General features: G+C 44.0%; 1 protein-coding gene across 1 annotated transcript in view; it reads left to right on the forward strand.

Moving 5' to 3' along the window:
• Positions 1-26,244, forward strand: part of LOC142590820 (glucose dehydrogenase [FAD, quinone]-like) — a 134,462-nt gene extending 108,218 nt beyond the window's left edge. Inside the window, exons 7-13 of the mRNA XM_075703224.1 lie at positions 5,265-5,389; positions 10,596-10,766; positions 12,454-12,601; positions 18,238-18,392; positions 21,264-21,441; positions 24,925-25,141; positions 26,007-26,244. Of these exons, the coding sequence (XP_075559339.1) occupies positions 5,265-5,389; positions 10,596-10,766; positions 12,454-12,601; positions 18,238-18,392; positions 21,264-21,441; positions 24,925-25,141; positions 26,007-26,157 (1,145 nt within the window). The 3' untranslated portion in view covers positions 26,158-26,244. The remainder of the gene's footprint in view (positions 1-5,264; positions 5,390-10,595; positions 10,767-12,453; positions 12,602-18,237; positions 18,393-21,263; positions 21,442-24,924; positions 25,142-26,006) is intronic.
• The last annotated feature ends 1,155 nt before the right edge of the window (positions 26,245-27,399 follow it).

Raw genomic sequence — 27,399 nt, forward strand, 5'->3', positions numbered from 1 at the left:
CAGTTGTCTTCACTTGGCTTTTGTCTCACGAAGCCTTGTCAGGCGTGCTGGGTGGTTTGCGGACATAGAGACGCACGGAAGTGACCATATCCCCACGTAGGTCAAGATCAGAGGATTGTCCCCTTCCAAAATACGATCCAAAGAGTGGACTGGTCTAAATTTCAGTCTCTGATGGAAGAATACTGCGACGCCAATCCACATTTCGTCTTGGAAGAGGCAATCAAGAGCGCGCTGCAAGACATTATGCGCATTCTCACATGCTCTTCGAAACTGACGGAATTTGATGTGGAACTAGAAAGACTTCGAGCAATCTTACTACGTGCTGAACGAAGATACCGACGTACGAAGACAGTGGATGATACCGACTTCGAAGACAGCGCCAGACGCACGCAAATGAAGATCCAGCGCCGGTTAGACAAGGTCGAGTCGCAACGTTGGACTGCATTCTGTGAGTCGATAGATCCACGCAAGCCTTTATCGCAACTATGGAGAACGGTGTGTGGTCTCCGGACACTCCCCGTACAGCGGTTCCCATTCAACGCTCTAGCCCTTTCTCAAAAGAGACCGGAGGTTGACGTGGCAGAGGATTTCTGCGCCAGATTATTCGGCCAACTCACAGCTCCCAACATTCCAATGCCTTCGAGTAGTTGTCCGCCACCACGTGATCTCCGCATGGATTTGCGATTCTCAATCCACGAACTTAAGGCAGCATTAGCTTTGTGTGGCCGTGCATCAGCGCCAGGACCTGATGTAATTTCCTACCGAGCTCTGTGTCATCTGGGTGAGCGAGCGAGATGTGCTCTCTTTGAGCTGTACAATGAATCTTGGGGAGATGGTGCGCTACCAACGAGCTGGAAGACAAGTCGCCTTGTTCCACTGCTGAAGCCTGGCAAGTCGCTGTTGGAATTCTCGTCATATCGCCCGATAGCTTTGGAAAGCTGTGTTGGCAAAGTAATGGAGAGGATGGTTCTAGGACGCCTGGAGTGGTACTTGGAGAGCCACAACACCTACCCGGATGCCATGGCGGGCCTTCGACGTGATCGATCATCGTTTGATATCGTTTGATACCTGGTCACCTACATTCAGCATGAGAAATGCCGCAAGCGTCTCTGCGCTTCTTTGTTCCTCGACATCAAAGGGGCGTATGACAACGTTACGCATGAAGCCCTCCTCTCTGCTCTCGCAGACGTAGGAGTGGGTAGTCGGATGTTTCAATGGATATGGAGCTCTCTCCATGCGATCCCTTTTTGTAAGCACCGAAAAAGGCCATACTTCTCTACATAATAGCTGCCGCGGCGTCACCTAGGGCGCTCTACTTAGCCCTGTGTTATTTAATCTAACTCTAATTGCTCTCCTTAAGCACGTTCCAAGCACTGTTAGATTATCACTGTACGCGGATGACATCTGCACATTGACGTCTGCAGTAACACGCCTACAGTTGCGAGCGAGAATTCAGAGAGCTGCCACCCAAAGTGCTATCTACCTGCGTAATCGAGGCCTGGAAGTTTCCTCCGAGAAATGCGCCCTAGTGCCATTTACGGGCAAACCCATGACAAACTACAGCGCAATGATAAATGGTCAAATAATACCACGTGTTCGATCGCACCAATTTCTAGGCGTCATAATCGACAGGGACTTGTCATGGAGCCCTCACGTATCATACGTGAAAAAGCGGTTGATAGGCATCTGCCTCCTGTTCAAGTTTTTCACTGGCAAGACTTGGGGAATGCCGACAAGTGCCATGTTACAACTGTACAGGGTGCTTTTTCTAGGCTTTCTGCGATACAGCTTGCCAGCAATAACCAACACAGGTAAAACGAATCTACGCACAATACAAAGTGTTCAGGCTCAAGCGCTCCGGATCTGTCTAGGCCTGCCTCGGCGTGCATCAACAGTGGCTATGATAGCAATCGCTAGAGACCACTTTGTCAAGACTCACATTGGCATTGAAGTCTCAGGACCCATACAAGGCATCTAACCAGGACTCCTCGTCATCGCTTAGCCTCTCTACCAGCGGACAGACCTCGCACATCTTTCAGCCAAACGATTACCGCACCTGATGAATTGCTGCCATCTAGTTTCACTCCGGCTGCGAGACCTTCGATTCCTCCATGGTGCCTCACTAAGCTAAAAATCAACCGCACAATACCTGACATCACGAAAAAAGCTGATCTATCATCACCAGCCTTTAAACAGCTCACACTACTATTTTTGTATGAGAGCTACCGTGACTCTGCACATATCTACACTGATGGATCTGTCTTGCCAAACAGCTCCGTGGCTGGAATCGTGATACCAGCGACAGCAACAACACTCAAATTTAAGACGACTCACGCGACAACGTCGACGGCAGCAGAGCTCGCAGCACTCTTTACTGCCCTACATTAAATCAGTAATGAACAGCCACACAAGTGGACGGTATTCTGCGATTCGAAGGCGGCACTGCAGTCTCTACTGTCACCTTTACGACGCGGACTAAACGAGCAGCTAATATTTCACATTACAGACATGTTAAACCATATAAGTGATGCAGGCCATGAAATAACCTTCCAATGGCTTCCAAGTCACTGCGGGATTGTCGGCATTGAAAGGGCCGATCAAGCTGCCAGCTCAGCCCATATTGAAGAGCACCACGTACCAATTCCACTTTCTAGAACTGACGCAGCACGGAAGCTCCGCCTGCTTACTCGCCAGCGCACCACGTCGCAATGGAATGAGCCACATTTAAGAAATACTCGACTGTACTACCTTCATCCTACATGAAGTATCCTAGCGCCATCACAGCTTCGCCGTGGAGACGCCACGCTCTTGTATCGACTGTGGTTGGGCGTTGTCTTTACCAAAGCCTATGAATTTCGCATAGGGATGAACGACACCGCAACCTGTGACCACTGCGACCATGAAGAATCAATTGAACATATTTTCTGCGGTTGCCCGCAGTACATTCCACAGAGGGAATGCCTTCGCCACAAACTTGACCAACTGGACGACCAACCGCTATTGGAAAAAAGTATTCTACACCACCGAAGGGACCTAACGTCACAGAAGGAGGCCGTGCAAGCGCGACTGCGCTTTCTGCGATCTACCTGCCTTCGCAAAGGTGTTAAACTGAAACGCATTTTGTGTGTGTGTGTCTTCATGTGTGCGTGTTCTTTGTTTTTTGTTTGCGTTTTCCTCTCTGTCATCTTTCTAACCCCTATCTCCCATCCCCAGTGTAGGGTAGCCAACCGGAGACTGATATCTGGTTAACCTCCCTGCCTTTCCTCCTCATCTCTCTCTTTCTCTCTCTCCCAGACATGCACATGGCTTGCAAGCGCAATCTTACAGTATAACGCAATGCCCACAGGCGACTTATCTGTGAAGGTGAAATATTCGACGGGTCAGCTCCACAGAGAAATAGCTCTGTTGAAAGTTTCAGTGAAAAAAATCCAGCGCTATATTTCGGGATTGTACAGGATATCTTTCAGGAATGCAAAATAGCGCATTGTTTTTCAAAAAGCTCGCAGTTTCTCTCTATATTTGATACCAAGAGTAAAGTAAGGCCCACGTTCTCGCTTTGCAGTACATAATAGGCCTGGAGTACGCGGATAGATCATGATTGTAGCAGTTTGAGTTCCTTTATGTAGCGCTATTTTCTTCGCAAAAGCTTTATCCAGTTACTTTCTTCTTATGTTAGAACATAGCAAACGGAGACAGCCCCAGTAGCTAAGCGAGGTCTTTCTTTATTTCTTTTTGTTTCACGTTTGGCCACCTAAGATCAATAATACAGCAGCATTACCGTACACTGGTTAAGGGAAAATCAGACATCCCCCGTTCGTAGCAATTGCTACACAAAGGAAACCCATGCCGGTTCCTCGAAAGAAAAGCCTCGCAGTTGAAAAAAAAATTTGTCCTGGTCCGCGACTCGAACTCGGGACAACCGCCTTTCCGGGGCCGCCGCTTTACCATCTGAGCTAACCAGGCTCTTTTTTTCTGTATTGCCGGATTGTCACAGATACAGTACATTCACTATACTAAGGAAAGAACAAAAGAAAGTGTTACACAGGCATTACATAGTTCTCGAAATGCACGTGTTAAAAACGCTTTAAGGTTACCAGTGTATCCAGTACAGGTAACCAGTCTGGTGGTTCAGCCTGAGATTTATACACGTCTCTTATTTGAGAAACACTTTCAATAAAATATTGTCTGGCTGGTTTGGCGTCCACATCACCATTTCATACGGCCACTCGTGTTTTCCATATGCTTTCTAGGCTCAGCGTCATGATCATGTCATAGGGCATGTCGTTTTCTTTTTCAATTGAGAGAAAGCGGATACCGTAGGGTGATATAGGGAGCTCTTTTTTCAGCGTTCTCTGCAAGACATCTCAGTGGAATATTGCATCCCTGCAGTCTAAGCAAATGTGTTCGATTGTTTCAGGCTTTGAACAAATGAGACAATTAACTGACCACGGTACGAACAGTCCTTTCTCTTGCAACCATGGTTTAACTGGCAAGGTATTGTTATAAAAGTGAAAGAAGAACGTCTTAACTGAGGAGCGGACTGTCATTCTTCTAACACGTTTCAACACGTCTCCTTCCAAGCCTACACAATACATGGCACGATATATGGACACTGTCAACATAATATCAATCAGATCCTTGTATAAACGCTTTTTAGGTATATTACTTAGGTACTCCATTGAGAAACCCACTTTTAGCATTCGAAAAGACATAATGACCTCACGAAGAAAACCGCGAACAGTCCCTTTTTTTGTGATATTTGATAAAAAATATTCAGGAATTACATCACTCATACGTAATTGTAAAATTGTTCTCAGGAATCCGTTATTTTGGTCGCGCTAATCAGGCGGCTAGCAGATAGCAGGGCGAACTCGAATTTGTCAACAACTCTCCCCCTTCCGGGTTCCCGCAGAACTATTACGTCAAACTCTTGCTTTTGCTTTGAGTTGTTGACAAATTCGAGTTCACCCTTCTATCTGCTAGCCGCCTGGTTAGCTCCGATGGTAGAGCGGCTACCCCGGAAAGGCGGTGGTCCCGGGTTCGAGTCCCAGATTAGGACAAATTTTTCTCCAGCTGCGAGGCTTTTCTTTAGGAACCCATATGAATTTCCTTCGTAGCAATTGCTATGAACGGGTGGATGTCCGATTTTCCCTTAATTAATTACTATTCTCCACCTTGCGGGTTTCCGCAGAACTATTATGTCATTACCGTACACTCTGCCTGTTTTATGTGCGTGCAATTAGTGACTTCGGCAATTCACGCAGGTTACTCAAGGGTGCAGTCCAACACTGCCTACGGAGTGAGAATGAGTGCAAGCACGTGCTTCATACGAAGTGTAGAAACAAACCGAACAAATCTTCACATTTCTCTGAACAGCACCGTTACTAAGGTGAGCACTACATTCTAAATAAAATATAATCACAGTACATAAAGTTGGCAGTTTCGCGTGAAGAGCGAAGCATTGACTGCGATAGCAAGGCTTGGCGGTGGGCTTGACGTCCTCGTATACGGTGTTCTCAAAATACGCGGGTGCGACATGCTGGCGCGATGCAGCACGCAAGTAAACTCATCCGTGGAGACAACTCCTGCTGCAAAGTGTTTCACGACTCTAGCGGAGTACTCTAACGCTGGCGTACGGTGCCTCGACAGCAACGCTCCCAAGCGGTACTATATCGAGGCACCTTGCTCTGGCGCGATGAGCGCCGTCACTGGCGTTGCAGGCATCGCACCTCGATGGTGCACGAGATGAGGCCGGCGGGAAACCGGTGGCGTTACTGACTGCGCCCGGTGAAATATTAGATAACGTTAGCTGGATGTTTTATAGTGCGTACCGCTCAAATCAGCGTCACAGCAATTCAGCAGAAACATTGGTGTGTTTATTTAGTGCGTGCGCACAACGCTCGTGCCAGAAGCGGAAGGTCATGGCTCGGCCAGCGAGGCGGTTGAACGCAGCGTAGATGGTGCGCTTCCACTTAAATCCGTCGTTTTTGCAGCCAAACGCATTATCTGAATCTGGAGAACAGAGTTTCTCGCAAGAATTTTATCAAATTCTATGCTGTGGAGACTTTCGCTCAAACCCTACGCGCGCATGCTCAGTTAAGCGGGAACGCACGGCAACGATGGTGCTGACGGCACGAATGTGGCTCGAGGGTCTGCAAAATTGCTATCGAATAAAATAAAATAAATAAAAGCAAATGTTCGAGTACAATGTCACTGCCTTATCCTTCTGCCTTTAGAGAGAGAAAAGCCTAATGATATCAAATGCATAAAGGATGGCCTGCGGTGCCATCGTGTAGCCAGCTACTCTGAGTGGGGGAAATGTTAAAATGGAGAGAAATAGGTCCAAGATGGGTAACGATGACGACAAAAGAAAGGTGAAAAATAAACCATCACAGCTAACCAGGCGGCTGAAGAAGGTGAAAAATACTTCACGGGGAAGTCAACTGATCGCCTAGAGTTGAAACCCCTACTTTAAAAAAGAATGTCAAGCAAGGCTTGGATGCCCTGAAAACACCTTCGCAGTCAGGCCAAGGGCCCATAAAGGCCTCTGACAAAGTTTGACTGTCGACACGGGCAATACCATCCCCAGGCACGTACCCAATTGGGGGGGGGGCGAAATTAATCAGCATGCCTCCCCCCTCCCACCCACCCCCCCCACGCCACCACTCCTCACACATATTCCTAAAGCGCCGCCAAATCAATCTTCAGATTTGACAGCTATTCGGCGGTCAACATTTTGTTGCTTTTTTCACGCCTTTAGGATAGCAGTAGTTAACGGCCTCACCTGGGGTGTGAAGACCAGCTTCTGATCGATACGGTGCCCGCGCAATTAACTCGAGATGCGTTTAGTTGTCTGTTTAACGGTCACACGCATCGCTCCTGATTCATTAGTTCAACCTTCTTTGATTAGACTGATCCAGGGACCAGGAAAGGGGTTCGGTTCGTACTAAACTGGGCTGTATGCTCGTGGAACGAGCTGCGGCCGGATACAACGCCAGTTGCGTTTAGCTTTTCCTTTTGCTTCATTATTTCTTCGAGTGACGGCTCAGAGCGACGCTGGCAAATCCTCGGAGCCATACTCCCCCAATGGGGTTCAGATGAGCTGGAAATTAAGATCATGCGAAACAGCGTACATGATCAAACCCTGCAATAACCATTAAACCTATAAGGATTATGAATGTCACCATTTACCTCGCCTGGTGCTTCCATAATTATGCAGCACCTTTGGTGCAAAATTGGCAACTGGAAACAAGAGTCGCAAGGTCTTGAGAAATTACGCGATCTCAGGGAAAGAACAGAGGCAGCAGCCAAACAGGAATGAAAAACGAAAATTAATAAATTTAACCGTTTGCGAAAATATTTATGAATCAACTTTTTTATTTAAAAGGGAACTAGAGAAAAAAACACTGCCGGAAGTGCAGGATAATTCCGTGTGCTTTGAACGACACTTCTACAGTTATCAGTCGAGCCACCTGACGTAGCCACTTCTCTGCTGTACTTACGTGGGTGTTTTTCTAACTTTCCGCGGTGTACGCAGTACTTCTAGAACCGCAGCGTCCTGCGCTCGACGCGCTTGTATGGGACTGGAGGCCACGCATCGTTACGTCATCATCATCATCATCATCAGCATGGTTACGCCGACTGCAGGGCAAAGGCCTCTCCCATACTTCTCCAACTACCCCGGTCATGTACTAATTGTGGCCATGTTGTCCCTGCAAACTTCTTAATCTCATCCGCCCACCTAACTTTCTGCAGCCCTCTGCTACGTTTTCGTTCCCTTGGAATCCATTCCGTAACTCTTAATGACCATCGGTTTTCTTCCCTCCTCATTACGTGTGCTGCCCATACCCATTTCTTTTTCTTGATTTAGACTTCGACGCATAGTTACGCAACTTCCCAAATAATACAAGTCGGTTTGGCACTTAACTTGGTAGAGCAGTAAACGAGGGATACAAAAGGACTGTGATTCTACCACAAATATATATTTCTCTATAATTCTTTCAGAGCTAATTAAAAAAAACGCTACTAGAAATGTTTATTTTACATTTTCGCTTGTTTACCTGTTCTTGGCAGTGTTCTTCCTGGGCTTCTTTTCTGCGCGAGTCCATTTGATGTGGTTCCTTGTTTGCCAAGTAAAGGATGGGTGTATCTCACAAGCTTACCAGTGAGATACACCTTATGTCATTTTTGTTTTCAGGGTTTACGTGTCTTTATGGTGAATGGTGGACATTATGTACATTTATGCTAGTAAACGTAAGCCCCCCCCCCCCCCCCCCATCATGTCCACAGAAAAGTTACCTTGGGTTGCCACTCCTCCCCCCCCACCACCCCACCCTGGAAAGAAAATCCTGGGTACGTGCCTGACTATCACACAAACACGGTTACTCTTCCATTTACTGAGGGCAATCACATAGCACATTTTTCATAGGTTCATTCACACGGCGCTGGTCACAATCTGGAAACTTGGTGCCTTGCAATGCGTGGCCGTAATGACGCGTAAATACCGCTGTTAGCTAAAACCTGTGAAAAAGATTTGCACAGCTGTTTTGAATGTTCAGTGTAGCTATGGTCCAGTCTCTTTCATCGCTTCTAGCACCGGCAAATTATATGTATAGTACATGCCAGTGCTACCGGGGATATTGGGAATATTGCTAACACAAGTACGTTCTATGCATGTGTCGGTCAACGTTGAAAAATTCATGCACATCTTGAGCAAGATGAAACAGGCGCTGAAGTTACTGTGGATTGAGAACCGTCCGGTCTCAAACCACGGCTGAAATAACCAACCCTTATATGTAGCCTTTATTGATTACGAGAAAGCGTTTCATTCAGCCGAAACCTCAGCAGTCATGCAAGCATTACGGAATCAGGGTGTAGATAAGCCGTATATAAAAATACTCAAAGACATCTATAGCGGCTCCGCAGCCACCGTAGTCCTCCATAAACAAAGCAACAAAATCCTAATAGAGAAGGGCGTCAGGCAGGGAGATGCGATCTCTCCAATGCTATTCACAGCGTGTTTACAGGAGTTATTCAGAGACCTGGATTGGGAAGAATTGGGGATAAGAGTTGATGGAGAATACCTTAGTAACTTGCGATTCGGTGATGATATTGCATTGCTTAGTAACTCAGGGGCCCATTGCAATGCATGCTCACTGACCAGGAGAGGCAAAGCAGAAGGGTGGGTCTCAAAATTAATCTGTAGAAAACTAAAGTAATGTTTAACAGTCACGGAAGAGAACAGCAGTTTACTATAGGTAGCGAGGCACTGGACGTAGTAAGGGAATACAACTACTTAGGGCAGGTAGTGACCGCAGATCCGGATCATGAGACTGAAATAATCAGAAGAACAAGAATGGGCTGGGGTGCGTTTGGCAGGCATTCTCAGATCATGAACAGCAGGTTGCCATTATCCCTCAAGAGAAAAGTGTACAACAGCTGTGTCCTACCAGTACTCACATACGGGGCAGAAACCTGGAGGCTTACGAAACGGGTTCTACTTAAATTGAGGACAACGCAACGAGCTATGGAAAGAAGAATGATGGGTGTAACGTTAAGGGATAAGAAAAGAGCAGATTGAGTGACGGAACAAACGCGAGTTAATGGCATCTTAGTTGAAATCAAGAAAAAGAAATGGGGCGGGGGGGCATAGGTAGGACATGTAATGAGGAGGGAAGATAACCGATGGTCATTAAGGGTTACGGACTGGATTCCAAGAGAAGGGAAGCGTAGCAGGCGCCGGCAGAAAGTTAGGTGGGTGGATGAGATTAAGAAGTTTGCAGGGAGAACATGGCTACAATTGGCACATGACCGGTGTAGTTGGAGAAGTATGGGAGAGGCCTTTGCCCTGCAGTGGGTGTAGCTTGGATGATTATTATTATTATTATTATTATTATTATTATTATTATTATTATTATTATTATTATTATTATTATTATTATTATTATTATTATTATTATTATTATATATCGATCGTATGTTGATGTCTAAAGGAAGAGGTGGCGTCTTAAGAGGTACGTGATGCAAATGCGAAACTTCAACAGTGCGACGATATGCACTTACGTCTGCTATAAATGTCAAGTCTTTAAGACAAGGAAAAAGAGGTAGTAGCCGCAAGATTTTCGACGATAAATCGTATGTCTTATCTGGCTGATGCTCCTGCATTCCGTTTGGCCAATTATTTCCAATATTTCTAATCGAATTCGATTAACTAAAGCTTCATACGCGAGAGGCCGCGCCTAAGAAGAGAACGTAAGGAAACAAGCAAGATTATTATTATTGTATTTTTTGTTTTGAAAACATATATACCATTGGGAGCAAAGGGAAAGCGAGGAGCAGGCTGGCAACTGCCAGCGGAAGGGGAAAGCCAAAGGGCTGTCACGCGCTTTATACGCACTCTTGGACACAACCAGAAATGCGCATTCGTGATGATGTGAATAATAAATGTCAGTTAGGTAAGGAACCAGAATACAGGGATGGCAGGCATGTCAGATTAGAGAATAAGGAAAGCGTACGCCTTCAGCGAGTCACCATCACATGCATATGACTAGTTATTTTAACCGTCTTTTCTTGTATTTTTCTCTTGGTGCGCACAGCTAATTTTTGACGACGATAAACGAGCCACTCACGTTGTCTTCACCAAGGACGGAGTCGAAATGAATGTAAGTGTCGGCTTCGAGGTGATCCTCTCTGCGGGAGCCATCAACTCTCCAAAGCTGCTCATGCTGTCGGGAATCGGACCCGAAGAGGATCTAAACAAAAGCAAAGTGAGTGTATGCCCTTACGACCCAAATCTATGTTGTGCGACTTTTGCAAAGTTTTAGCGCATGAAATGAAACAAAAGCTGCTTTTGCAGAAAAAAATATATAATTCGTGAAATCCACCTGAAGAGTATAAAAACATCATCAACGGCCACATGACAATGCTGAAGAATGCAGGAAAAGACGTTAATTGTATCGTCTGAACAATTGTTTTTATAGAACTACTATATATTGGCTAACACTTCCATTACTGGGAACGATAATGTGATTAGCGGTTGAGATGATATAATGAATGACTCGGTTGAACATTGAAATACGATGCTGCCGCGATGACCGCTATAGGCAAGCGACAATAGTAATCCAGCTTGCCCCTCAGTAGTGTAGTGAAATAATTATTTCGAGAGAAAAAGGATACCTTTGGCTAATTCAAAGGATGCTTTCTTTTATTGCGAAAACATTTTCATAGAACTTGTTAAATGTTTGCAGACAAGGTGGCACATAATCCCACCTGCTTATATACGCCCGTGCCAAGCGCGGAACTCAAGAACGTGGAGAGTCGTAAAAAATAAAAAATAAGAAGGTTCAGATGTTACCGCATCAGAAGCGAAATTTACTTTCTTTCTGTAGGAGAATTAGGGTCAGGGCACAGCAGGAGCCAACAGCGTTTTTCTTGCATACTGAACTCGGGCACGTGAATAACGTGTTGTGGCTAGAGCAAATAGTGCTTATAAAATACATATTATGCTCGTGATCTCGTTGCGCACTTTCTTGCTTTTCGCTTTAGTAATAATACATAATAATAACAAAGCCATTAAAGGGTGTTTGTCTCGATCGGTTAGCCCAAAGTAAATTTATGTGTTTGAATTTCGCGCTCGTTTTACCGTCGCTTATCCATGGCAACGCATCCTGGATGACTCGTGCAGCGAGGCGTAGCCACTCGCAATGCGAGTAAAATTTTGAGGAAGTGGACATCCTGTCACACGAGCTTCGTGGTCGAGAAATCACAGAGAACGGTTGTAGTACACTATTTAAATGCTAAGTGTAACACACGATGACTAGTAGCTGAGCTGAACATGTAGTTGATAATTGTGGGATGTTGATGCTAAAGCCTTTAATAAAACGACAATGATCTATTCAAAAATATATATTTTTATTTCCCATGTCTCGCCATGCGTAACAAGTTTTATTAGTTAAATTGAACAGTCACCTGCGTACTAGCGCAACGAGGAAACAAATGCCTTCGAATAAAGGAGTAGGAAGTAACGGAGCAAGGGCTAAGCGCTCTTCCTTCCTGCTCCCTTCTTCTTAAGTCTTTGTTTCCTCCTCGCACTAGTAAGCATGCCTCAGTCTTCGACGAACTCTAATAGCAATAATTTTACTGTTTTACCTGATGGTTCTCTAACTTTGCAACGGCTTTCTGTACTGCCTATGACGTATATTAATATCACAAAATATGATCAGTTAGAGCAAATAGTAATAAGAAATATGTGATAAAGCAAAGTGCCGCACTATTTCCTGTTCTAACTTAATGGACAGTGGCTCTCATTCTCCACATGCGCGTCAGTATTTTCACTTGGCGATTGAGTGGAGAGGTTTGTCAATCTGCTTAGCTAAAACACTCTGAAATTGTTTCTGAAATGGTTCGCGACTACATTGGGATGAGAACATTGTAATAAGTGAGGTCCTTTCGCAGATCAAACCTGTGGTGCCAGGCCTTCCAGTGGGTGTGGGACTCATGGATCACATAATTTTTCTTGGCCTCGTTGTAACTACCACAAATGATGAAACAGGACTACGCAACATAAATCAGAGCATTGCCGAGTACTTCCAAAATCATACAGGTAAGGACAATTTAGATCATACTAAGACTGTTCAAGCACGACGCCAACGTTTAGGGAAAAAAGCACTTGTTCGTGAGATCGCAGAAACTTTGGACGCTTTACATTTATAAATACCTCTTTAGCGATGCTCAATGACGGAAGGAGAGCAGAATTTGATAACAAAGGCGAGTAGCGTGCCCTCCTATTGTTTGTGCTGGGGCTTGTCTTCAAGGGCTGGGGTCCAATCTAGGGTCAGGCGCGTATCGTTTTCGGCTAATGGTATGTGACGCGAAGAGGGAAAAAAACAGTGACTGACACGCGTAAGGGCTTCTTATTGATGCTGATTTCAGTTTTCATACCGTTGTCGTACCTATGGGTATTATGTGCGCATCAGGTCACTTTCTTCAATCATAAATTCCGCATTTTAAGACGAATCAGTTTATGCCCTAAAACACCTTCATAGACATACGCGAACAGAACTCCACCATTTCTGAGATCTTCCTTCAATCGACGCCGTCATTGAACAAACAAGCCATAATCGCGATAGACCTCGTATATATATATATATATATATATATATATATATATATATATATATATATATATATATATATATATATATATATATATATATATATATATATATATATATATATATATATATATATATATATATATATATACTACAATACTGCCACTCTCAGCCGCGAGCCTAGCAGACGGGCATGATCACTTTCTTTTCCGTACGTAAATACACGTGCGAGCTACATAAAGAATGAAAAAGCAACTATATTGAACACAATACAAAAGATAAGGTAGATAAGGTATGCAAGAGAACACTAAGCAATGCAGAATAAAGTGAACAACAACTGGGGCACATCATAGACAAAGCAAAAACGTGAAATATTTGGAAACAAACAAGTGCATACAATTTTTTTTCTAAGTACTGTTAGTTTAACATAAAGAGAATAAGGAACAAACATTAGACGTCGTTAATAATCTCTTGTGATGAGCTCCAGCTGTGAAACGAACAGGGATAAAGAGTTTGTCGCTGTTAATGACGAGTTAAGTTCATTCCATTCTCTGATTGCCCGAGCAAAGAATGAGTATATGAATGCGTCATTAGAAAAGGTATACTCGGTTAGCGTATGCTGGTGTTGATGCCGTGTTATTCTAGATTGCGAATATGAAATGTACTGGGTGATATAAATTTTATACTGACGGTCCATAATTTGAAACAGGAATTTTAGTCGACCTTGTTTTGCTCTTGTCGATAATGTGTTGCTGCCTAAGGAAGCTAAGAGACGTGAAGGTGAGTCAGTAGAACGATATTTGCTATGAATGAACCTTGCGGTTTTTCTTTGTACGGCTTCAAGTTTAGCTATGTTAGTTGCTGTGTAAGGAAACCAAATTGTGTTAGCGTATTTTAAAATAGGTCTCACAAATATTTTGTAGGCGAGGCGCTTAATGTTTCTTGGGGCGATCTTTAGGCGTCTTTTTAGGTGAAATAGCTTGCACAGTAGAGTAGTTGTAATATTATTTATGTGTGTTTCCTAATTGAGGTTTGATGTCAGCGTTATACCTAAATATTTCTGTTGCTCAACGATCGAAAAAGGTGTGCCATTAACAATATAGGTGAAATGAGTGGGTTGCTTTTTTCTTGTTACTGTCATTGCCACTGATTTATTGACATTAATAGACATTTGCCACTGGGATCACCACTTGGCTAGCGTGTTAAGGGAATCAGAAAGATCGAGATGGTCGTTATGGCTGTTAATTTCATTATATATCACGCAATCATCCGCGAAGAGTTTGATTTTGCACCCTATATTATTGGTTATATCGTTAATGAAGATCAGAAATAACAGCGGCCCGAGTACCGAGCCTTGTAGTACTCCAGATGTGACAGCAACGACATCAGATGGCATATGGTCAAACATAACGAATTGTGAGCGGCGTGTTAGAAAAGCTGTTATCCAAGCAGAAACTTCCCCCTTCCCGATGGCTTGCTCCACTTTTGCAATTAGCTTAGTGTGAATCACGCAATCAAAATCTTTAGATAAGTCAAGTAAAATCATGTCAATTTGAGAACAATTATTAATGCTAAGAGCAAGGTCATGAACTACCTCTGTTAGTTGAGTGATTGTTGATAAGCCAGATTGAAAATCGTGCTCGTGAGGCGATAGGATGTTTTCGCGTTCTAGAAACACTATCATGTGTTTGAGAATGACGTGTTCTAGTATTTTTCATGAAGTGCTAGTGAGAGATATGGGTCTGAAATCGGCAAGATTATTTTTTTCTCCTTTCTTGTGGATAGGTATTCTTTTAGGTTTTTTCCAGTCGTGTGGTAGATTAGTAGTTGCTAGTGACTTACAAAAAATCTGTCCCAGATATATACTGCCCCACTCAGCATATATTTTTAGGAATTCGTTTGGAATTTCATCAGGGCCGTTTGCTTTCTTAGGGTCAATACTGAGAAGAACATTGTGGATTCCGGCGTCCGTTATTATTAAGGGATCAAGCACTGAGGTACAGGATGGTGGAAGAGGAGGACATGTACCATTGTCTTCCGTGAAGACTGACTTGAAGAAATCGTGATAGTTATTTGCCGTTGCACTTTTTTCTTCTTCAGGTAGTTTCGTTGTCTGATCGGTACTGCACAGATGTTTCCAGAATCTTCGTGGGTTATTGTTTAGGAAGCTAGTAAGAGTGACACTGTAGTAGTATTGGTTTGAACCTTTTAGTTTCTGCTTGAAATGCATAACTGCAGATTTTAACTTCAAGGTTGTACATGGTCGCCCGCAATTATAATCCTGGATTGATGGACATGACGCTGCATATATTCTTGAATTGCTGAAAGGCATGTCACTGTCAAAAGGCACTGTCAGAGGAAGGGCTCCGATAAACGCAACCGGTTACAATTGACGTCCCGTCGCACAAACGTTTGCAGAAAACGGCTTCAGCGTTGACCACCTCGGGAAGAAGGACAAAGCGAAGACAGTTTTTTATCAGTAAGGCCACTCCTCCACCCCGTGGAGGTCGGTCTTTTCGGATGATTGTGTAGTTTGGCGGAGGAATGTCGTGGTCGAATATAGCCGGCGATAGCCATGTTTCCGTGATGGCCACAATATCGGGCTCGTAGTAGACTACAAGGCTTCCCAAGGCTTCTGTTTTGCTTAGGACACTACCGGCGTTTACATTATCAATGTTAATCTTTTGATTGTGCGGCTTGTGCGGCCCGGCGGGTTATTCGGCGGTTTGTTTCTGTGTCGTTATTTTTTTGCATCGGTTCTTTGTCAGTCTCTTCGTCCCAAATATATGCGCATTTGTTAATGCAAAGCTTGTCAAAAGAAGGTGTCACGGTCTGATTTTGCACTATCCCAAAGTTTCTTCCGTATGTTCCTACATATATATAGATATATGTGTGGACAGGATCCGGACGTCAGCTGCTCCAGTTATACACAGCTATGTTTCATTAATTCCCGAGTATACCTCAGAAAATTCTAACCCGTGAAGATGAAAGGATCCTGGTAAATAAGCCTATCACGTCAAAGGCAAATAAGGAGGCCCATGTCTCTCAACGGGCAGCTATTGCCAATTGGTGCGACAGCTAGTGCTATCGGCGCTCTCTTTACCGACGCTGCCTAGGTTCCTTCCCCCCACCACAACCGCAGTCTAGATCAGATTGGGGCCCATAGCCGTCTACTGCAGTGCGAGGACCAGGAAAACTACGCTACGACGTATGAGCTTGCCTTCCACGCGATCAACGTGGCTGTCGAATATATAACACAGCAAGCAATTCAAGGCTCACCGACGCCTAACACGCGAGCCACGGTATACACGAACCCATTCGAAGCGCTCCGCAGGTTGGGTCAGACTCCTCAACTTTCTCGTTCACAAGGCGAGAGCGGGAGCCGCCCTTGCAGAAGATGCACTCGCCAGTTGGCGAGCGCGTGCAGCCGGGCGCGGTGAGCAGCGCCACTCAAGTAGACGAATGGCAATTTGGGCAAGTTGGCTGGTAATGGTTGAACATCTTGACGGGGCAGCGCAAACGACGAAGACGTAAGGAAGGAAATATACAGGGCAGCGCTGTTATGATTACTCGTACACATACAAATACATACAATCATGCATATAAATAAAGTTATACAATTACAGGACAGCACTGTATGAATACACAGCGCTGTCCTATATTTTTCTTTCCTTGTGTCTCCGTTGCTTGCGCTGCCCCAGCAAGATGTTCACGGCATTTACCGCAATGACGTGCTCGGGAAGCACAGCCTCTAAATTATCGTCCGTGTATAGTGCGAAGGTTAAACGTGGACGATACAATTGACAAGCACAAGCGCTGGCTACCAACTGAATATTTATTATCAATGCTCCGAATTTATTCGAGGGAGTTACAGGGCTATGTGGAAAACATGCGGAAGCATGTAAACTTTCAGACGCCGCAATCGTCTTGCGCAACGGTAAGCGCCATTAGCGTCGGCGCCTTTGTATCGGCGGTGAAAGTCCGAAAAACGGCCGTAAGAACTAAAGAAATATACTTGTTTAAAAAAAAAGTGCAGACAGTGAGAGGACAGTGAGTGGAGAGCTTCATGCTGCCCAGACACGAAGCTTAAGCTGGAGCAGACGAATGGAAGTGCGAATACTTCAGCTGGAGAGTAGCAGACGGCAAAGGAGAGCACTCATCTGAAGTCAGTATAATATATAGAGCATCGGTCTCACTGTTGCCATCAGTTGCGCACGAGGCCAACAGCTGCTGGTGGTGGTGTAACGTACGCCATGACAGTTTTACAGCTTTGAAGCTTTGGTGCCTCGCTATATTAGGTGCTTATGCTTGATATCAGAAGAGTGTGCATGCTAATAGCTGCGAAGAGATGGGCATATACATATTTTGAAGTGCGCTACTGGCCCCTTAGCTTTTGGTGATGTAATTTTCTTGTTTGCCATGCAGCGGCGGAGAAGCCGGTGCCACATAAAAGGGGCGCCCTTATTTTTAGTATTATATCAATTCATTAAATTTTCAAACTGATATTTCCGTCCATGTACGAGTACACTGCCGCACTCGCACACACGCTGGTCGCTTCAAGTGCTGGCCACAAATCATTCTTCGACATCAGGCAAGTACCCGCTGACTACGCAATCACCATAACTGATCTAATCGTATCTGCACTCTATGCTACCATTCGCCGTAAGTCAGTGACTCTGTCCAGGGACAATAACAACGTGAGAGAAAGTGCATAGAACAACACCTCGACGAAAAGACCCGCCTGAAGAGTATACATAGTTATTAAATAACAAGTTCCACACAGCGTTTATGCAGTTTATAGTAGGAAGCAGGCCTACATACATGTGTTTGATGATAATAAAAGGCCGCAAGGGAGCCCATGAACTAAAGAAAAAAAAACGAAGGAATAAAAGTGAGCCTTTCTCTCTACTCTGCTTAGTATTTAGTACTGTGCACCTCTTTTTAGCCTCCTTACCATCGAAAAACGTTTAAACCACACGTGCTCTCAATGTGCACCCCCATTTTGCTCAAAACTTCTTTCTCTCAAATAAAAAATCAGCAGTGCTTTTCGCTGTACTTTTATCAGACCATTGCTACGAACTATTTCTGTTCAGAAGCTCAGAAGAATTTTCCATTGCCAACGCAGGACTTCTCACCATACCGGGTACCTTCGAAGTACTGCTGTTCACAAATAGCGACACGGGTTCGAATGAACTTGAGGACTACCCCGACATAGAGCTGGAACTTGCGGATATTTTTCCAGACCCACAAATCGCAAAGTCACCGTACGTTTCGAATGAGGTAAGCCGCGCTATAATGCAGCAGCTCTTATGCGCAACCGCGTTCGAGCGCAATAAATTTACACGCAATAAAAGACAATGAAAATTATCAATTATTTTATTGAACATTGAGGTTCGGTGCCCGAAACCAGTAAGAGGCTATGAGAGACGCCGCAGTATGAGGCACAACTGCGGCGTCAAAAGGTATGCAGATCCAACGCACATGATCGAATGTATGCGAAGTCAAGCTTAAGTAAAGGTTAATGAAGTGCTTTACAGCTAATTATGATGCGTAGAATTTGGTGATGACAGGTGTGTGCACACAAAAGTACGACAGCGGTATCAAGCAACATATAAAGATTCTTTACCTCTTGTGCCAGAGTGAGGCGTAGCCATTTTGAAGGACTGGCTAAGAACAGACATACCCTTAGTGGCGCACGCTGAAAAGCTAAATCAAGAAAACCAGTGTCAATAAAAAAATTTTGAAATATAATCCTATAAGCCATTCGGTGTGTGTGCGTTAAAGATATGTGAGTTTTAGGTAAAAATCGTATGTAGTGGGCCATGCCCATTCTGGGGGGGGGGGGGGGGTGGCCAAGCAACCAAGTGGCATGTACTTAGTGGCTAAATCAAAGAAAATAAGGTAAATCAAAGAATTTGATCAAGGTCATTCGCGATTCTATTAACAGATGGGTGTGCTTTAGAGATGCCTGTGAGCTGACATTATATGAGCAGGTTTTACGGATGAAGATAACTTTTGTTACGCAGAACAGAGCAGAACAGTCATGGTCAGCATACATGCGTTATATACGGGCCACTTCGTGGCTACTTTCATATTTTCCCGCTATAATATACTTTTTTCCCGCAAATATAGATCAAATGGAGGAAATGGAGTTAATAAAAAGCAGTTTGGTGCTGCTTTGATACACAATTTACCTGAATTGGAGTGCCAATGCACAAAACTGTCTTGTTGGAGCCACACTTTTATTCGGTATGCGATACAGACTACTAGATGCATCACCCAGTTATTTAGGTAAATCGGAAGCACACATGCATCAGCATGCGAACAGTAAAATGCTTTTAGTTGGGGATTTTAATATACCAGGTTTCGGCTGGGAACGACTACAATGCGGAGTGTATACAAGCAATAGAACAAGAATAACACAGGTGTAACTAACATTCTCACTAGCGCACACAATCACGAAGGATCGATAATAAAAAAAAGTGTATTCCTCCCCGTTATCAAAAGAAAAGAAAAAAAGGGGCACCAGTTTCACATACTTATAATGTAGCCTGTTCCCCTCTCACTGACTAATGACAAGTACTTAGGCGTTACCCTACTAGAAACCTATCCTGGAATCTTCATATCAGCAACATATGCAGTTTCGCCTTTCGAAAGCTGTGTGTCCTTTTTAAATACCACTTAAAAATTCACCGACGATTGCGATACTCTTTAATGAGAAAATTGAGCATAGCTTTATACGTGTTTTCATTACGCGATATATTCGCTGGCGCGGGCAATCTGTCTCGTGCGGCACGTTGTCAACGCAGCGAAGTGTGGCGCGACTGCCTACCTAATCGGGAAATCGCGAGAGCCAGCGCGTGGGTGACGCGTGGGCACGATTCACAGCAGCCGCGGCAGACAGACCTCCCAGACGATGCGTGCTACTATGGCGCTATCTCGTAGCCACTGCCGCCACCTTATGCTTTTCTTGTCACCCTTTCGACATAGCCTCCTCCTCCGCTCTCCGCCTCATGGTTCCACGGCACCCTTCCCCTCTGCTTTACTCCTTGCGTCTTTCGTCCCCCGCTGCGAAGCTCCGCGTTCGCTCTTTCATCATTCGCTGTGCTCGTTCATTCGGTTACAAATGACGCCGACGCTCGCCGCAAGAACCGGCGCATAAGAGCTGCCCTCTCAAAGCGCTTTCTGGTGTCAGACTAGTCGCCTATTCCACAACTGTCCAGCCAAAATTAGAGTATGCCTGCGTGGACTAGCATCTTTGCCCTTATGGCGATACACTATCGCCATAACTGCACGCACATTTCTGTGGCCTTCGTCGCATCAAAGCTTCGTCTCGCGAGGCACACCTTCCACGTCTACACATTATCAACCACCTCAATTAACATCAAACGGGATAACTAGGCAGCGTGCCCCGGAAAAGCCACCGCTCGTCATAGGGACCCATCGAACATACATGCTGAGTGGTTCACGGATCGCCGGACCGTAGCTACTTCTGCTGCTTTGAGACACTGCTGTAATGCATTTTACGCTCGTAATTTGTTGAACGAATAGACCAGTATACCTTGGTACTTCATGTTGAGATTCCTCATTTTCTGGTCCCACACACTCATCCTAATAGGTATAGTCTTCAAAGAATTCAAAGACAAGCTGTTCGGTTTGCGTATAACTATTCTCTAATTTGACTTGCCATTGGAACTAATGAACTTCACTAAATTATTCCACTTGAAGCAAGGAGGAAGAACTTGCGACATAAACTTCTTAACCGACTAAATAACAAAAGGCTAGCCTTCAACCCTTCACCATAGGTGAGGCACCTTTTAACCAGGCATGCCCGACACCACCGCCAGCATATACTAACTTCGTTTTTTATCAAAACGCATTATGCAGTTATACATGTTGCGTAATAACGTAGAATGTGGTGTGCCCCAAGGGTCTATCGTTGGAGTGCTGTTAGTGTAACAATATAGTAGTTCCGCCGTGAAAAAACTCACTAACTGGTAAGCTTCAAACATTTTCTTTCCATGGCAGCGACGGGTATGATTATAGGTTTCATGTCTCCATAACCTATGCTTGCTAAACTTTAGGAATATGATAGTTTCAGTGGAGAGAAGCATACCATTTATCAATATCCTGTTCGTGTTCTTTCGTCAGACGTACGATAAATACTACAGGCCGATGTTCAACAAAACTGGCTTCATGAACGCCATAGGCATGGTGCGACCAAAGTCTCGTGGCAGCGTGAAGCTCAACAACACGGACCCGAACGCATCGCCACTCATCGACCTAAAATTTTTGTCTGAGCAAGAGGATGTCGACAGAATTGTAAACGGTGGGTGCCTCAAGTGAATACATGCGTCGCCATAACGGCGTCGCCACTGTTATGTCGCCATACGATGACGTAACATTGTTGTCACGACGTAATGTTGTCACATAACAGACCGAGCGGTAAAATACTTTACTGCATTTTGTACATTTTCATTACACGAGTGCCTATAACGGTAATGTGCCGCATTTGCTTTGACACAACAACATGCTCGGTTTTGGGTAAAAATAGATGCTTACCTGTGAATTATTGCGTGAGGGTTTATCAAATTACCAGCAATTTTTTTTTAAATATCCCGCTTTATAGATGCTCTGCTGAATTCGTATATCAGAGACGCTTTTTTTTACAGAATCAACGGCGAGCTGAAACTCCTTGTATAACTGGCTGGTTCCGACAAGTTGCTTTCTTAAGAGTGTTTAAGTAGGCATAGCTCACTGCTGCACACCCTCTAGGGGGGAGGAGGAAGAGACTGAGCTGGCGCGTAGAGCAGGTGCAGAAAGTCAGAGTTCATTACACTCTAACTAACAGGTATAAATATTTCGCAGGAGCTCTCGTATCAATTCACTGCAGTGACGGCACAAATATAGCTATCAGCTTACAACTTTTTGCTGTCTTACATCTGGTTAACTAGAGAGGTAGCAGATAATCTGTCCTAATTTATTACGTGATTATATTATAGTTTTGTTTCAAAGCTGGGCTTTGCTAATTTATTATCACACTCAATTTATTCCATTGTGTAAGCTTCATTTATTTTTGCCAATCTCGTTTTATCTAACTTCTACAACATCTGTATATTTAATTTTACTCTTAGCCCTACATGTGTTTGTACAAATGAGTTTTGAGTACAAGTGAGCGCTGTGTGGCGTTTCTCCACAAGAAAGAGAAGAACGAAATTAGAAGAAAAAATATGGCTCGAGCTGGGTGCCTAAGGAAAAAAAAACACATCTGAGCAAGTATTCTCAACTAAATAAGGTATATGCATGCTGCAGCAAAAATCCGGAGATCACTTAGCACATCCTAGTGGAATGCGAAGGGATTCACCCGGTGACACCAGTAGGTAACGTACACCTTCCAGAAAAGTTTGGCTTAAAGTAGACGGAAGTTCCAACCGGTCAGCAGTCGAGGTTATCAAGAGACATTAAGAATATTGTTGGGGAAGAAAAGACAGAAGCGGTTGATACGACCTGGTGTGTTACAGGCATAGGTAGTGGTACAAGGCAGATATGGAAGTTTTGAGAAAGAGAAATATATTAAGGAGGTGTATACAAAAAACGCTAGAATTAGAAGCATATGTATAGCATATCTGAGTTACTCAAGAAGGCAAGGCGACCATTTGTCATCACGCCCTTTCAAAGGGGATGGCAATAAATCATCACCATCGCCTGTGACACCGTGTCTCAGGGTATCGAGGCCGAGATCCCCGTCAAATCCCGCTGCATTTCTGTTGTCAAGATGCGCTATATCATATTGCCGGTTCATCACATCTTCTCTAGCACAGTGCATGGGGACAACGCGATTGAATGGTCGCTGGATCCCCGAAGATAAACAAACGGAAAAGAGAGCAGTGGTGCGCAGCCATTGCTATCCCATGGTGGTCACCACGTGGTGATTCCGTTGCCGTCATACCGTTTTGGTGGGGGGGCTGTCGTCGTCGCGGCGTCATTATTTCCATCTTCACTGTGCCATTGTCACCCGCCGTCGTCGTCAGGCCACCATCGTCTGGCTGTAATGCCGGCTGTATTAAAAGCACGTCCACGATATTTTGCGCTGCCATCCTCAAACAGCGCTATGAAGGTCAGCAGCATACTTCGTTAGTGTCAGTAGTGCGCCCCTTTTATTTCTGCGGACCGCAGAAGCTGTCGTTTATTTTGAGAATCACCTTTGATTGCTTATGCAACAGTCCTATGTACACTTCGACTTGCCTTGTCATGCCCTGTGCACCCGCTTGTTCCCCCCTTCCCCCAAATCAATGTGGAAGAGAGCGAGCGGCGTGTTCATGAAAAGGCTGCTAAGGAAAGCGGTTGGTGGCCTGACGAAAACACGTTTGCTTATCGAAAGGTTGGATCCAGTGACCACTAATAATAATTTGTTTATCACTTTGGGCTACCATCTATCTTCCTGTGATGCATTTCTGCCTTGCTTTGTTGCGCATGAAAATTAGGAATTTTTTCCCACATTGGCAACATAGCGATCGTTTACAACTGGTCAGCTCGAGAACGAACTAATTTCCACACATAACCCCCACAATGATTAGGGATACGCCGCCATTTTGTATTTACGTACATCGCCCTAGAAAGTAATTGAACTCTTGCACTCCATCCGGGTGTTAAGCAGTTTGCTGTGCTCTGTTTCAAACCGAGGAATCCCGCGTTTTACTCGTCGATTGAGCAGGTGATATCAGTTCTTTACGGACTTTATTTAAAGCATTACTGCTTACGTTCAAACTTGTCCAATATAGTTGAACTGACGCTTAAAAATATGTGAAAAGCTATAACATGCTCAAGCAATTTGCGGCATATTCATGTTGGTGAAATAGGTGGACAATTACCAGGAGCGTGCCTGTGACCAAATTTGAAAAGGGGAACGACCTTAGCGATCTTCCAGTCCTTGGGTAGTTCAGCAGATGATAATGATTGGTTAAAAATGAGCCACACAATGCGACTGGAAATATAGCGAACTCGTTGCCCCTTTTTGCAGCTTTGGGAAGTAAACATAAAATACTATAAAACATCAGTATTTTCCCATCTGTTTCCCAGAAGGACATTTAGCGATCATTAATGCAGAGGCGAGAATAAGCACAAATAAACGACAGAATAAAATTGGCGCCACAACATCACATTGCAACATGAAAGTATTTCATAGAACTTTCTTAATCAATCGAGGGCGGAGTAATTTACACTTTCTATAAAGTGCAAGAATAACAGTTACGAATACTCCAGGAAAGCAACACAGACGCGCACGAAAGAAAAAGTCATAGAGAAGATGGCTCCTGTAGTAAAACAAATTTAATATTCTGCTTGGTGGAGTAAAGAAAAGAGATCGTTTTGGTGATTGCTTGTGGAGTTTGATACCATTGCACCTTGACGTTTGAATTCGACATTTTCGTAATTCGTGTTCACTGTTAGCAGCGGTCTACACTAAAGAGGGAGTGAGACGAAATGTTTTTAACAATCTAAAACGCATTATAATTCCCGTGGTTAAAGCAACTATTAGTCAATGATGTAGGTGAGGTAAAAGCAAACAAACATAACATATACATTTTCAATAGAATCTGTTCTTGCTAGATTGCATTGGAGAGATAAAAAAATTATAATAGGCGCAGTCAAGGTGACAAACATGAACTCGGTGTTGAGAGGTAGTTCATAAACCTAGTATTCTTCAGTATGTTTTATTCGTAGATACAGCTTAGCCAACGTTGGCTACGCAAGCGACCCAACCTGAATGAATTGATGACTCTTTTTTCATTCTTCCACACTAATACCTCACCAGGTACCCTTAAAGTGATGCAGCTCTTCAACACGACCGCCATGAAAAACATTGGTGCTGAAATCTGGAATGGGTCTTACCCAAACTGCGAGAATCACACCATATGGTCCCGGGAGTACATAGAATGCTTCGTCCGGCAGGCTGCTTTCCCTGGACAACACGTCTGTTGCACATGCTCTATGGGTGAGCACAAGGATTCAGTCGTCGACTCGAGACTAAAGTGAGTCAGCGGTTCTTCTGCGCTTTTTGTAGTGAAACCAATTACCATCCAATCAGGAGAACGGCATACACGCTGCGTTAGCTAGGGTTCGGCTCAGGTTAGCCTCCTCGCTCTCTTAGGCTATAAAAAAAATGAATTTGCTTGCTTTACTTTTTTAGCATTTTGAAGCAATTGCATGTGTTCAGGCTCCGTTCTTTCACTGAGGAACATCCAGGATGGCCCTTATATACAACACAAAGCAGGAAGGGCACGCACATGTGAATTTGCGCGCGTTTTGAGAACTACAAATTGAGGATGACTGAAGACACGCTGGAGTACTAGTCACCAAGGTTTTAGACATGGTTCCATGAACACTTCATCGCGTTTTGCCGCTTCTTACCACGGCTGCCTTGTCATGTTTTACCGAGCTGTGATGTCGGAAGAAACATGCCCCACAGAGGTCTCTGACAGCCGAAATTCAGTCAAGGCTCGCCATGGCGGATAATTAGTTCTTCCCGATTTTCTTGGGCGGTAATTTGGCTCTGTTGCACGCAGACCATTGCCACAAACGTGAGGCGCTGAAGGTCAGAAAAATACAGCCTCGTAAGGTTATCGCTTAAGGACATTTTGTGTGCTTCGTCTAGTTTATCTCAATGCATAACAGCCCGTCCATTCAAACATGTGTAACCAACTGGCCCCAATTGTACTTTTAGGGACGGTGAAGTGGTCCCCAGTTGGCATCAGGTTGAACACAAGGCTCAGGGAAATAGATATTTGCCCACTTAAATATTAGTTTGTATGCTGAGTTTCCGTTATACGAAATCTGCGTCCCCCTCCTAAGTCATAATAAACGTATGCATTAACGACTATTTTTATTGCCATGCAGGGTGAGAAATGTTACCAACGTGAGAGTCATGGACGCTTCAGTGATGCCCAGAATCCCAGCTGGAAATATTAATGCGGCAGTCATGATGATCGCCGACAAAGGAGCTAAGATGGTACTGGAAGACTATTACGCTCGTATGAATGCAGCCTGAACAGAGAAGAATACTTTTTCAGCATTACTCACCATCGCTACAATAGCGTAGCGTGTAATTTTATTGAATCATTTAAATAAATGTTCATCACCCTTCTTCGTGTTTCTACGATACCTTGTGTTACATATGAAGTCTACACGAAACTCCTGGCTTCAGTTTTCTGTGAGCTCATCAAGAACACTACTCGCGAGCACTTTTTGAAAGGTAACCAAACAATTTTCATTTGCTTCTGAATTTGTTTATTTGCTCTTATAGTAAGCGATAATGCAAAGGGTACCTACTGTCCCAATTACTGCTGAAAACGTAAAACCTCGAATCAGGAACCTTCGATTATTGCATTTATTATACAGAATTCCGGCCAACCTCGAATCAAGGGTGGTTCGATTATCAATTAAGAAACCCTGATGATGATCAGAGAAACAGAAAAAATGATATAAGCGATGCCGAGGCTCGTAGACGTAAAAAGCACTGGAAGTGCAACAACCTTTAACACGATTCTTGCACGGCTATTGCCACAACGACTGGTCAGCAGGAATTGCCTTACCGGATAATTTTTTATATCACACACAATTTTTTAAAAATCAGCTGTGACAAAGCATAATTCCTGTCATTGAGCTAGATTAATTACTCGAAGAAGCGGATATTACTTGCATGAGAAATTGACATGCCCAATCGACTAATTCATAAAATTTCCCTAATTAACATTTGCATTAGTCACTTTACGGCACATATTGTAATTTACAAATTGAAGCCGGTGGTTGTTACCCTGAAAATTTTTTCCACTTGGAAGGAATTTTCAGGATGACACCAGTTTCTACATATTCGTTCCCAATATACGCGGCAAAATACCTGGACGTTCCAGTTACTTTTGTGCTTCAATGTATAAAACAGCACTTTGGAATAAGTAGGTGGAACAATAGCGCGTTTCTACCGCAAGTCTCACGGCGCATTTTTTGAAATCCTTACGACTACTATAGAAAAAAATATATGTCTCAACTCTTATATCCCGTAATCCGATACGAAGCATATAGGATTCTAATTAAAAACCTGTTTTTTCCCATATCTCATATGTTTTTGTACGACCATATGGGAGTTATGGTGAATACAGTTTTTCTTTCAGTAGGGATTCTTAGAAGTCATCTCAAGCGATGCGACATGTCTTGCAATCTAAACAACTACGATTCGTAAATTGCAATGTTTAAACTAAAGTAAACTAAACTAAACCAGTTCATAAACTGAGTA

This window comes from Dermacentor variabilis, chromosome 8 (assembly GCF_050947875.1).
Source record: "Dermacentor variabilis isolate Ectoservices chromosome 8, ASM5094787v1, whole genome shotgun sequence".
In the NCBI taxonomy this organism is placed as follows: Eukaryota; Metazoa; Arthropoda; class Arachnida; order Ixodida; family Ixodidae; genus Dermacentor; species Dermacentor variabilis.